At 44.4% G+C, this 14088-nt stretch overlaps 1 protein-coding gene across 1 annotated transcript; it reads left to right on the top strand.

Annotated features, from left to right (window-relative positions):
• Positions 1 to 9885: 9885 nt before the first annotated feature.
• On the top strand, positions 9886 to 12383 carry Usp27x (ubiquitin specific peptidase 27 X-linked; the record flags this gene model as incomplete). Its single annotated transcript, XM_005353363.3, has 1 exon — positions 9886 to 12383. A coding segment is annotated over one exon (2190 nt), but the record flags the coding sequence as incomplete, so codon positions are not given.
• Between the last annotated feature and the right edge of the window lie 1705 nt (positions 12384 to 14088).

The following is a 14088-nucleotide window of genomic DNA, read 5'->3' as shown; positions in this document are numbered from 1 at the left end:
TATATGAGAAGGGACAAAGCTGTGAGGGGACTCGTTGATGTTTCATTTGGGGTTTCTGTGGTCTATAACCAGCTTTTCTTATTCTGCTTACCTTTCAAAGTTTTCTTATGTTTTCGCTATATACAATGTTCAGTGTTTACAATTCTACTGGGAGGAAGAGGGTTTAAAAGTACATACAACACACTTCTTGGGAGCAGAAGTTTCCCGTGTTTTGTGTTTAAAAACATTTTGTAATGGAAAATGCAATATATAAAAGAGAAATTAATAGAATAATCCTGTTATTCAGCTACAACAGATTGTGAAATTTTGCTGCTCTTGCTTCATGTATCTTTCACATATTAATTTTATTGTTATTAAAAATTTAAATATTTGATATATTATATTACTCAGTGTGAGTCTGCATCTCTAACAAGAAAATATTCGTTACATAATCATATTACCATTGTCATGATTTATTAACAATAACCCTTTAGTGTAATGAAGTAGCAATTTACACTAAAAGTCTATTGAATGTCTGAAGAAGTGGGTTCTTGTGGTTTTCATTACTGAGTCAGGCTGACCCTAAACTCACTATGTAACCTACGATGGCCTCAACCTCATAGTCCTCTTGTCTCAACCTCCCGAATGCTGGAATTATAGGTTTGTGCCACCCCATTAGCTTAGGAAGTGATTTAAAAGATGATTTTTTCCAAAATAGTCTCTAAGCAAAATATTATATTTGGTTGTTAAGTTTCTTTAAAATTCCATAACTCTACCATTATTTAAAATGCAATTTATCATTGAATAAATCAGATAAATGTACTGCAAAAGTTCCGTATTTTGGATTTGTCTGATTGTTTTAGTGAACTTGTTCTATTTTCTACATTTACCACAAACCATGAGTTATTGGTGCTAGACAATTGATTGGATTTAGTTTTCTTTTCACGTTTGGCATTGATAGGAGGTGCTGTGTGATCCCTACTGTATTGTGCCAGGAGGAACATCACACACATTTGCCTCATCCACTGTGGTGATTAAACCTTGAGCGATGTTTCAACTTGGAAAGTTTCCCACATCGTTTCACTTATTTTAAAAAATTCATTTAGGAGTGTTGTCCTAGACTGATGGTTCTCAACTGGAGAGGATTCCATCCCCCAAGGGACGTTTAACACCATCCGGAGATATTTTACTCCTAACCACCGTATAAAGATTTATTTCTGCTCCAGCAAGATTGCTCGGTGTGTAGAGCATTTCCTGTCAATCCCAGCAACCGGAATTTAATGCTTGGAACTCACCTGGTGGAAGGAAAGGACCGACTCCTGTAGATTATCCTTTGACCTCCACACAATTTCCCTGGCACATGCTCCCACTCCCATGAAAGAAATCATCTTTAAACGTAAAAAAGTTTTTAAAAATCTGTTTTGTTCTCCATCTTACATGTATTTGTGTTTCCATCAAAATTTATTCAACCAGTTTCTTAGTAATGACATTTTCCTCCGCAGCCTGTGCTACAATGAAGGTCCTTGTTCACGTGTCAATTTGTACTTTAGTTAGTATAGCTTTGGGTTTGATTCTTAAAGGTAGGATTCTTGAGTCGAGTGATGAACACATGATTTTTGCTACGCATACTGAATTTCTCTCTGTTGGGGTTATATAATTTTGTTTGCCTTGCTCTTTGAGGATTTAAACGGAATAAAACGGTGATTAAAATTTCATCTGCCATTTTGGGTACAATCTAAAAACCTCTACTAGTCTACAGAAGCTTTCAAGCCTGGAAGAAGTGTTTAGGACAAGCACAAGAAACCAGATTCCACAGTTTGGTGAGTAAAATTTCAGAAACCATTTCGTTGTGCTTCTAGATTTCATGTGGCCAACCTCCAGCGCTAGACACAGACTAGAGGATTCCAGTGTTTGGTTTTTTGTTTGAGACAGGATCTCATACAGTTCAGGTGATCTCAACCTCTCCAACGATAACCTTGAACTTCTGTGTGCCTGTTTTATACAGTGTTGGGGATCAAACCCAGAACTCCTTGCATGCTAGGCAAGTACCATACCCACTGAACTACATCCTCGTCCACGCATTTTCATAAGATGCAAAGTTAAAATAGGTGGTTGTACCTGCATGCAGAAGGATTACTAGAGCATGTGCAATTTAGGTAGGCAGAGAATTAAAAGTGTAAGCCAAATGAATCTGTAGAACGAAAGTCAGAGCTCCTGGGATGGATGGAAACTAGAACCAGACTGTCTGGTGGCAATGTATGGCAAAAACTGAGGAAATGGCTGCTTGGCACGTGATACAATATAATCTTCATCTTTGTGGTAGCTCCCATAGCCGTGCATTTGCTTTTTTTCCTTTTTAAAATTGATTTTTATTGAGCTCTATATTTTTCTCTGCTCCCCTCCCTGCCTCTCCCCTTCCCTTCAACCCTCTCCCAAGGTCCCCATGCTTCCAATTTACTCAGTACATCTTGTCTTTTTCTACTTCCCATGTAGATTAGATCTATGCATTTTTCTCTTAGGGTCCCCATTGTTGTCTAGGCTCTCTGGGATTGTGATTTGTGGACTGGTTTTCTTTGATTTATGTTTAAGAACCACTTATGAGTGAGTGCAGGTGATAATTCTCTTCCTGGGTCTGGGTTACCTCACTCAAAATGATGTTTTCTAGCTCCATCCATTGGCCTGCAAAATTCAAGGTGTCGTCATTTTTTTCTGCTGTGTAGTATTCCGTTATCAGTCGAGGGGCATTTCCATTTGCTTTCTCTTTTGAGTTTTCTTTTCATCCAGAGAAGGCTATAGGAATTGCATACATACAAACTACCCGGAGCCAGATAGATGTGTGCTAAAAGGAAGTCTTCGGTCCCTCCACTGTCTATCTTTCTGATAACTCCAGATTCACTGATATTCTCTGCAGTCATGTGGTGGAGACAGATAACCATGATTTCCAGTTCCCTAGACTCTAGGGAAAGGGAAGGGGAAGCAGAAGCTGCTGAGTTGACTTTTAGTCAACTGTGCCTATAGACTAGCTAGTTCTGAGCTTAGAGAAATTTGATATGGTCCAAATGGGCTGGATAGAGCTCAACTCCTAGTCTTGGAGGTTGTTTTGTGGGTGAATTTGCTATTTTATTTTTCTTTAGCTTATAGAATACTTGCCAGACACTGGTGAGAAACTGTTGTAAGGAACTGCTTGTTCGTTTCTGGCTGCCCAGAACCAAAATAATCACACAGAAACCACATTATTTGCAATACTGTTTTGCCAATAACTTAAGCGTATTTCTGGGTAACTCATATCTTAAATTAACACATCTCCATTAGTCTGTGTATCTCCACGAAGCTGTGGCTTACCGGATAAAGTTCGGGTGTCTGTCTCCATTGGGGCTACATAACTTCTCATTGACTCTGCCTTCTTTTTCCTAGTATTCAGTTTAGTTTTCTCTGCCTAGCTCTATTCTACCCTATCACAGGCCCCAAACAGCTTCTTTATTAACCAATGATATTCATAGCATACAGAGACAAATCCCATATCAAGAAACCAAGGGCACAGAAAAAGTGTGAATCAACCATCTCACTATCGAAATTAGATGTATTAAAAATGGGAAGAAGCATAGAATCTAGAAAATAAACACAAGCAAATTCAAGGTATTTAATTCATAAAGAATGTTTACATGGTGGGAAACTAAAGCCAGACTATTATATGGATGTTAAAAACTACCACTGAGTTACATCACCAGAATTTTAAATATTTTTATGCTTTACTCCTCCCATGAATAGAGAATAACACAATAATATTAGTACTTAGATCATCAGTGTGTTATAAAGTCAAATAACATAGTAAATGACTTATAAAACAATAGTTGGCATACCGTTAACTGTGTTTGTCACTATAAAGAGTAGATTGCAATTATTGTGCGAAAACTATAAATCATAATGTCATTACTTTAAAATCTACAAATAATTCTCAATGCAATTGCAGTAAGAGTCAAGTGTTGTGTGATGTTCTACAAGGCTCCAGATGATCAAGGCCCTGTTAGCACCTCTCATCCTTGTCTTATACCACTTGCTGCTTTCCGGATACCAGTCTCAAGTTGTTCTTGCCTTATTTTTAAGTCTTGAAACCAAGGTTTCTCTCTCTTTCCCCATCTCCCCATTCCCCCCCCCCCCCCCCGTGTGTCTCTGTCTTTCTCTCTTTTTCGTTCTCTCTTTTGCTGCAGGTCCTTTGTCCTTGCTATATGCTCTTACACTCAGGGAAAAATAACCTCAAAAATGAGATACTAAAATGAGATCCACAAGAGGGCTAGAGAGATATATCAGTGTTTAAGAGAACTTACTGTTTTTGATGTCTTTGTACTCACTCTGTAGTCTGGGATGGCCTCAAACTCATAGAAATTCGCCTGCTTTTGCCTCCTGAGTGCTGGAATTAAAGGTGTGCACCACCACTGCCCTTTCTGAGACTATGTCTTAAAAAGAATTGCAACTTCTGTTTGGAACTTTGGAATGCTCACTTTTGGGAGATGTCTTCGGACCCATTTACTGAGCCTGGTGGTTATTTGTACTTCCAGTTCTAGGGCATATGATGTCCTCTTTTGACCTCCACAGGGACCAGGCACACACAGGTGCACAGACAGACATACAGGTAAACCATTAATATAAAACCATAAAATAAATACATCTAAAATAAGTTTTTCAAGTTTGAGAAATATGTCTATACAATAATCTCAAACATATGGTAAAATAAAATATAGCAGTAATAAATGGAACGTGTACATTATGATCAAACAGGCAAAAAGCTGAGAGCTTAGGGGTTGAGTCTAAGCTCTACCTTCCAGCCACTAAGTTTGAATCTGAGACCTAACCTCACCTATGTGTGAATCTGAGACCTAACCTCACCTATGTGTGAATCTGAGACCTCACCTCACCTATGTGTGAGTGTGGGCATCATTCTATCTCTTTTTGTCCCGCTTACCTTGATTAAAAAAATGAGTTTAACAGCATCTTTTTCTTAAAATTATATCAAGAACTAAACAAGGCAAACAGACTAGCACTTGGCATAATTCCAGGGCCATTAAGTGGTATTTAAAATGATTAATAAGAGTTTAAGACCATGTGGTGGTGGCACACGCCTTTAATCCCAGCACTCTGGAGGCAGAGACAGGCGGATCTCTGTGAGTTTGAGGACAGCTTGGTCTACAGAGTGAGCTCCAGGGCTGTCAGGGCTACACGTAGAGAAACCCTGTGTCAGGGAAACAAAACAAAACAAAAAGAGGAATTTAAAAGATGTAATCTCAGTACTTGGGAGGTAGAGGCAGGTGAAGCTCTGTGAGTTGGAGAGCAGTCTGGACTACACTATGAGTTCCATTACAGCCATGGCTATTACTCCTAGAAACCCTGTCTCAACAAAACAAAACAAAACAACAACAGTAGCAACAACAAAAGGAATTTACAAGAAAACAAGGCAAAGGATGTGACTAAGCAATTTACAAGACAAGGTAAAACAAAACAGCCAACAGAAATATGAAAATACAGAGGAGTTCACTTACGATAAAAATTCAGTTTTGCATTCCAGAAATATTTAACTATACTAAAGTCCAAAGTAGATATTGAGACCAGATGAATGAGTAATTTATATTCATGAAGCTAGATTAATTAAGTGAATATGTATGTATGTATGTATAATATTTAATATATCCATGGAGTGTTATTTAATACATCATGTGGTGATGGTATTATAAAGAAAATAAAGCAGGGACAAGATACTATTTTACAGAGTGGTCAAGAAAGGACTCTGAGATAAGGTGACATTTAAGGATATTTAAGCAGGGAACTGAAGCAAGTAAGGGAGAAAACATAATATTTTCTTTTTATATTAAAAATAGTTACATCTATTTCTTAATCTATTTGTGCATGTTCATATGTCCGTGTACAATGTGGAAGGCACAGGACAGCTTGGGGGAATGGTTCTCTCTTTCCATCGTGTGGGTCTTGGGGATTGAACTTAGGTTTGTCAGGTTTGGTGGAAAGCACTTTTACTCAGGGAGCCATTGTAACTGGTTCAAGCCTTGAGAATTTCTAAGGGAACAGATTTCCAACCAGAAGAAACAAGGGCTTAGGCCTGGAAGCAGTAGTGTGTATCATCTATCTGATGCAAGGCCAAGCTGATGGGTAGAAAAGTCTAAGCAATCAAAAAGAGAGTTGACAGGGCCAGAATAAGGACCTGAGACTAGACTAGGAGAGACTTAGAAGGCCTCTGGCCACTTAACACATAATTTGGACCCAAATAAAAATGACTTCAAAGGATGACATCAATTCTAGGATACTATTCGTTTTAAATTTATTTTATGTGTGTTTATGTTTTTTCTGTTTTGCCTGCACCATGTGTGTTGCAGTGGCCAGAGAGGGCATCAGATCCCCCTGGAACGGAAGTTACATGCAGATGGTTGTAAACTGCCACGTGGGTCCTGGAAATTGAACGCAGGTCCTTTAGAACAGATTCCAGTGTTTGAACTGCTGAACCATCTTCTCTTCAGCCTGTGAATCTATTGACTGTGAGACATGTCAGTATTGTATGTACCTGCAGCAAAAAAAAAGAAAAAAACCAAAATGCTGCTGATCATGTTCATAAAGTAAAATTCAAAGGCTCCAGCAATATTTTAACATGAAGAGATCCGTGCCTCTTAGGGTTGATAAATTACAATACTCTTCTTCAGGAAAGAATACACCCAGAAGCAGTCAGAGTTTTGGTCTTTCCACTGTGTTTGGTTACAAGATGGTCTACTATGGCCACTAACTCCTCATTTTCAGGAAGAAGAAAGGAGAAGGGGGAAGATGTCTTTTAGCCTTCCATATTAATGTAAAGGTTGTCTTGTAAAGTCTCTCATAAAAAAAAATCAGTGTAATTTTATTGGGGTTTCATTGAATGTGTACAGCAAATTTAGAAAAAAACATCTGTATAGACATAGTCTCATTTACATTTCATAAAAGGATATATGTATAAAAATGCTTATGTTTGCATAGAAACTTTCTCACAAATTTCAGGGAAATGGAATTGAGTGCGATTGTTGAGGGAGAGAGGAGCTTTCAATTTTCACGCCACGCCCCTTCAATACATTTTTTTAAAAAAACTCACAAAATAAGGTGATATTTAAGGATATATACATATATATGTAACTTTTATTATAAGAAATATAAATGAATGACTTTCAAAATGGAGTGTGCCTTGCCCAGGAGTGTGGGAAACGAAAGGGAATCAATTTTTACATCCTCCAATTTCATATGTAGTGTTTTAAGATTGATCTGCCAGAGAACAGAGTTGTGATAGAGGAACCAAGCTGCTTCTCTTTTTCCCATCTCCAGGTTCACATGTTTCTTTTTGCACTTACAAAAGAAAATCGTCTTTTACCATCCTGAGTGTCACCCACATGCACTACCCTGCAGTGTAAAATCCTCAGGGTGCCAGAGAGACAATTCCAAACACCACATCTACGGTGAACAAATAAATCGCTCTAACAGTGCATGCGAATCGAATCTTTTCGAGCCTCAGATGGTTGCTAACTGTTTGCTTCCAATAAAATTGAAGGAAATCCCAGTGGAGTCTTCAGCTGATAAATCACAAGAAAGAGTTTTGAAGCTAAGCCATTGTGCGATATTTTCAAAAGGATGCAGAGGCTTGGGTGATGCTTCTAAAAGAAAATGTATGTATGTATGTATGTATGTATGTATGTATTTATTTATTTATTTATTTATTTATTTATTTAATGATTCATATTTGGTGTTTCTTTCCTGCTAGCTGTCCTAAAGACACTTCCTCAAAGTGTGTATTCCTTTTAGGGAAGCCAAATCTGATTCTAACCCTAGGGTGTCTTTGGCTCAGTGCTGGGTCTTCAGCTTTTAGCACAATACCTGGCTGTGAATAGGCACTGAATGAACATCTGTGGGGTGAATGGTGGCGGAGCCATCCACTTTCCGAACTTGCTGGCCTGGGTGGTGTCCAGGTGCGTCTGTGTGCTTTACAGGAAGTTGACTAGTCAGGCAATCGGGTCACAGAGCTATTGTTCAAGGGCAACATTCCCAAGTATGGAGATCTTCAGGCTTCTTTGTCCGTTGTTACTGTGAATATAGGATGAAGGTACTCCTTGCCCCCTGCTCCCATTTGTGCTCGGTGAGCTGTCATTTGCAGCAGCCGCCGCCACAGCATTCCTTAAGCAGTCGTACGGTTGCATTTCCTGTAGTTACAGGCAGCAAAGGGCAGGCATTTGTTGGAAGAATGATTCAAGGACCCGAAAACACAGCTGACTTAGGAAAGGCTGGCACAAGCCAGCCTTGGGCTAGATAGGAACGAGACAGCCTCCCCAGCGCTCCAGATTCCTGATTAATCCCCAAGGAGTCTGTCTTTGCTTCCTCTATGAAGCGACTCAGGTGAAGGTTGATTTCCAGGGGAGATCAGCAACACTCTGGTGTACATTGCAGGCAGCACAGACCCCTAAAGTAGGGCAATGTGCCCAGGAACAGGTGGCTACCACACTGGCACATCCCACTTTTAGATCACTCTCTCCCTTTGACCCCCACATGCTGATACCTGCCTTTGGCTACACCCTCTGGAAGCAGCAGTTGCATCTGGCACCCCCAGATCTGCCCAAGACCTGAGGGGCTTGCTCTAGATTCCTGGGCTCCATGCAGCAGCCCCCAACCCGGACACGTGGCAACTCCACAGATAGCCCTTCAATTTCTGCCGGCTGTTCACCCCAGACTCTGCTAAACCGTAAGGATCTCAGACTTTGTAGTTTGGGCCCCTTTAGCCTAGGGGAGGTGCCACCTGTAGGGGTGGCCTTGTAGCGTCTGGTTTCCCTGCTGACTTTGGAGTGGAGGTTTTGCAGCCCGCAGGCTACTCAGTGAGGGCAGTGTCTGGGGGCCAGCTGTCAATCATCCCTCCCAGGGCCTTTGGAGGCTGAGGTGGGGGCAAGGTGTCAGCCCAGGAAGTTTAGATCACTGATGTGATAGTCAAGGGGGCCAGCCACTTCAAGTGGAGCGGCCTTGGGAGTGCCATGGTCCCGCTAGACCTGAGGTCCAGGCCTGTCCATAGTGGAGTTGAGGTTTCAACGGTTCTGGGAGGGCAAGAGCTGGACCCCAAAGGGAGACTTGGGGCATTCTTTGGGCAGGTTCAGCCGATAGATGTCAAAGCTTCTGCCTTTATTCTTCACGACCACCCTGTGAAGGGATATTTCACGGCCTCAGAAACGTTTCTGGGCAAGACAATCATATCGCCCCCGGGCCCCACACGCTAGGGGAAGATTGCACCCTTGAGGGCAGTATGAGAGGGGAGGAGACGGCCAAGGGGGGTCAGAGCAGCGATTGGAGCTGAGAGCTGGAAGCGCCTTAAAGAGACTGCGCGGTCCCCGCCCCACTTCCCGCCAGCCTCAATGAATTAGAGCTGTGTTTCCCAAACTTGCCTGAGCACTAGCCGCCTCTCCGGCTCTAGTTAGAGATCGGGGTTCCGGAGTGCCTCCCTTCCAGACTCTGATTCAGTAGGCCTGCGGGTGGAGCTGAGGAATCTGTAATTTTAACACGCTCCCCCACGTGATGGTCGTGAACAAGCAAGTTTGGGAAATATTGAATTAAAGGAAACGGGGCCTGGCTGCAGAAGCGGCCTCCGCTAGGGGGCTTCGGCTGGAGCATTCCCGGGGGCGTCGCCTGCTTCCGCTGCTGCCTCCTTCAGTGAAAGTCCCTCTTGGGTCCAGCTGCCAAAGCCACCGCGCTCCCTCAGGCCGAACGGGAGACACCCCAGGTCTGCGTGGCCCCCGTGCCACCACGCCCAGTGGCCGCCGGAGCCCCACGAGCAGGGGGAGGAGCCGCAGCCAGTGGAGGCGGAGGAGCCTGGAGGAGGCGGAGACGGCAGAGACGGCGGAGAAGGCTTAGAGGAAGGTGGACGCGGAGAAGGTGGAGGGGAAGGTGGAGGCGGCTGGGAAGGTGGACACCACCGAGAAGGTGGAGACCGCAGGGAAGGTGGACGCCACCAGGAAGGTGGAGACCGCGGAGGACTCGGGCCCTGGGGCTGAGCTCGGGCTGGAGCCGGAGCCCGAGCCGGATCCCGAGCCGGAGCCCGAGCCGGAGCCCGAGCCGGATCCTGAGCCGGAGCCCGAGCAGGAGCCCGAGCCCGAACCTGAACCAGAGCCGGAGCTGAAACCTGAGCCCGAGCCCGTGCCCTTACAGGAGGCAGAGCAGGAGCCTAAGGGGGAGCCCGAGCAAGAGCCGAAGGATGAGGTCCCAGCGCAGAGCGGCGGTGGCGGCAGCGGCGACGAGGTTCCTCCCCCCACCCTTCCCTCCGATCCGCCGCGGGTCCCCGATCCCTCTCCGCGTCGCAGTCGTGCCCCACGCCGCCGACCCCGGCCCCGGCCCCAGACTAGGCTCCGTACCCCGCCGCAGCCTAGGCCACGGCCCCCGCCCCGGTCCCGGCCCCGGCGCGGTCCCGGGGGCGGGTGCCTGGATGTGGATTTTACTGTGGGGCCACCAGGTTGTTCCCACGTGAACAGCTTTAAGGTGGGAGAGAACTGGAGGCAGGAATTGCGGGTTATCTACCAGTGCTTCGTGTGGTGTGGAACCCCAGAGACCAGGAAAAGCAAGGCAAAGTCGTGCATCTGCCATGTGTGTGGCACCCATTTAAACAGACTCCACTCTTGCCTTTCCTGTATCTTCTTTGGCTGCTTCACAGAGAAACACATCCATGAGCACGCTGAGACAAAACAGCACAACTTAGCGGTAGATCTTTATTATGGAGGTATATACTGCTTCATGTGTAAAGACTATGTGTATGACAAAGACATTGAGCAAATTGCCAAAGAAGAGCAAAGAGAAGCCTTGAAATTACAAGCCTCCACCTCAACAGAGGTTTCTCAGCAGCAGTGTTCAGTGCTGGGCCTTGGTGAGAAATATCCCACCTGGGAAATGACCAGGCCTGAGTTCGAACTGCTGGGGCACAACCCCCGGAGAAGAAGAATCGCCTCAAGCTTTACCATCGGCTTACGAGGACTGATTAATCTTGGCAACACATGTTTTATGAACTGTATTGTCCAGGCCCTGACCCACACTCCAATACTGAGAGATTTCTTTCTCTCTGACAGGCACCGGTGTGAAATGCCCAGTCCAGAGTTATGTCTGGTCTGTGAGATGTCTTCGCTCTTTCGGGAGCTGTATTCTGGGAACCCATCTCCTCACGTTCCCTATAAGTTACTGCACCTGGTGTGGATACACGCTCGTCATTTAGCAGGGTACAGGCAGCAGGATGCCCACGAGTTCCTCATCGCTGCCCTAGATGTTCTGCACAGGCACTGCAAGGGCGATGATGTTGGCAAAGTGGCCAGCAATCTCAACCACTGTAACTGCATCATAGACCAAATCTTCACAGGTGGCCTGCAGTCAGATGTCACCTGTCAAGCCTGCCATGGTGTCTCCACCACTATAGACCCATGCTGGGACATCAGTCTGGACTTGCCTGGCTCTTGCACATCCTTCTGGCCTATGAGTCCAGGAAGGGAGAGCAGCGTAAATGGGGAAAGCCACATACCAGGCATTAGTACCCTCACGGACTGCTTGCGAAGGTTTACAAGGCCAGAGCACTTAGGAAGCAGTGCCAAAATCAAATGTGGTAGTTGCCAAAGCTACCAAGAATCTACCAAACAGCTCACTATGAAGAAGTTGCCAGTTGTTGCCTGCTTTCATTTCAAACGATTTGAACACTCAGCCAAACAGAGGCGCAAGATCACTACATACATTTCCTTTCCTCTGGAGCTGGATATGACACCATTTATGGCGTCAAGTAAAGAAACCCGAATGAATGGACAGTTGCAGCTGCCAACCAATAGTGGGAACAACGAGAATAAGTATTCCTTGTTTGCTGTGGTTAATCACCAGGGAACCTTGGAGAGCGGCCACTACACCAGCTTCATTCGGCACCACAGGGACCAGTGGTTCAAGTGTGATGATGCCGTCATCACCAAGGCCAGTATTAAAGATGTGCTGGACAGTGAAGGCTATTTACTGTTCTATCACAAACAGGTCCTGGAACTCGAGTCAGAAAAGGTGAAAGAAATGAATACACAAGCCTACTGAAGCAGCACGCAGGCCTACCTGTAATGGAAGATGACGACATTCGTACTACAGCGGGCATCGAGATTTAATTGATCTACTTGACTGAGGCCGATGGGCCTGACAGAGTAAGAATTTAACAGTACCCAGTGTCCAAAAGGTCCTGATTGGAAGAGAAATAGGAGAGGAGGGAGAAGAGGCACTAGTCTAAGCAGTCATGCGAAAGAAATGAAAGGCAGGAATGTTCTGGGTGGAGAAGAAGGCAGAGCAGGGAAATTGTGACACTGGTTCATATCCTATATTCCTCCAAAAGATTGTGTGGGAAGGTGTAGGGGGGGAGGGGGGTGGTGTTGGGGGGGTGCCCTTGTAACCGTAAAACATCTTTCTCCATGGGTGTTTCAGCTTCAATTGACCAATCACACAACAGTTACATGTTTGTGGGAGGAAAAGGACAAGTTTATTAAAATGTAGCCCATTGTGTACATGGGGCTGAAAGCAGGACAGTGGAGGAGGCAGGGACAGCTCATTGACAAACACCTTTGCCAGTTTCTTTGTATTCGTGATTTTTGTGCTATTAAATGCAGTATTAAAAAAGATAGCCCACATGGGCTAGTGAAAAGAGAAAAATAAGGGGGCTTGTAGAAGGGGAGCAGGTGCTCCAACAGTAGAGAAGGCTAGAAATGCTGTAAGGTAAGCATTTAACAAGGACAGGCCTCAGCTGACAGTGTAGTGCGTGTGTGTTGTTGTTTTTTTAAAAGCTGTATGATATACTTGAGCAAATCAGTGAACTTCTTTGCGATTGTTTTCTCATCTGTAACATGCAGGTAATTCCTACCTTAAAGCGTTGTTGTTAAAGATTAAATGCTATAAACTGTGTCAAAGTCAAAGTAAAAGGCTTGGAACTTTGTAGGGACTCAGTAAACATTTGTTGGATTTGAATCTGAAACTTTTTTGGACTGGGCCATAATTCATCGGAGGCGTCAGAGGTGAATGCCACAAACAGAAATGACACACCAGGTCACACGCAGTCATACACATGAACAATCCTCATGGTCTCTCCCACGGCAGCAGACTCCATTGTGTGTAGGGCATCGTAGTCAGTGTCACACCTCAGATTGGTGGTTGGGGGCAAAAAAATTATTGCGTTTTGTCCATTCGAAAGACAATGACATTGCTTCAATGAATCAGCAATACAGTGGTGGGATTCTGGGGATGGTATGTTACAAGACATCCACACAATGGTGTTTGGTGCCCCCCCCTCAGAAAGCATTGTGAGTATAGCTTTGATATTTACCAAGAGATTAGAAGAAAGACTTCCAAAACTTACTTCAGAGATGCTGGTAGAAAGGCTTGCTACACTGGACAGAGCAGCCTGCAGAGTTAAGCCGAGACAGATGGGAAGACCTTGGGATGAGGAAAGCACAACTCATCCTTTCTTCAGCACTGACTACAAAAAGTAACTGTTGCCTGGAAAGGCCTTGGAGGCAGCTCGGTGTGGACCAGTTTGGACCAGGTGCGTGGGCAGTGGATCCAGTGTCTCCAATAAACAACAGGGCTCCCAAAGGCTTTCCAGTCCTACTTAGTAGCAAACTCATTGGGAAATAGAGACTTTTATAGTTGTGGGTTTACTCCAGTGAGCTCATAGGTTTTGCTTGTTTATTTCGATGCTAGTGATTGAACCGAGGGCCCTGTGTATGCTAGTCAAGCACTCTGTCACTGTGCTACACCCCCCTCCAAGTCCCTCCGTGAGAGCTTTTAAAGACAGGATCTAACACCTGGCACGGTTTCTGGCACATAATGAGCAGGTACTTAAAACATTTACTGGGTGAATGGATGGATGGATGGATGGATGGATGGATGGATGGATGGATGGATGGAACACACTCCTTTTCATTACCCAAATGTTTTCAGCACCACAATCCTCAGAAGAAATGCTTTGGTGTTACATTGGGTATTTTGGAGGATGGGGGAGATAAATAAGTGGGTAGCTCCGGGTGACACTTCCTAAGTTATTTGAGCCTGGGATTGGTAACCCTG

Source organism: Microtus ochrogaster, chromosome 10, assembly GCF_000317375.1.
Source record: "Microtus ochrogaster isolate Prairie Vole_2 chromosome 10, MicOch1.0, whole genome shotgun sequence".
Taxonomy (NCBI): Eukaryota; Metazoa; Chordata; class Mammalia; order Rodentia; family Cricetidae; genus Microtus; species Microtus ochrogaster.
Note: the sequence above shows the minus strand (reverse complement) of the source record. Positions and strands in the feature narration are given on the sequence as shown.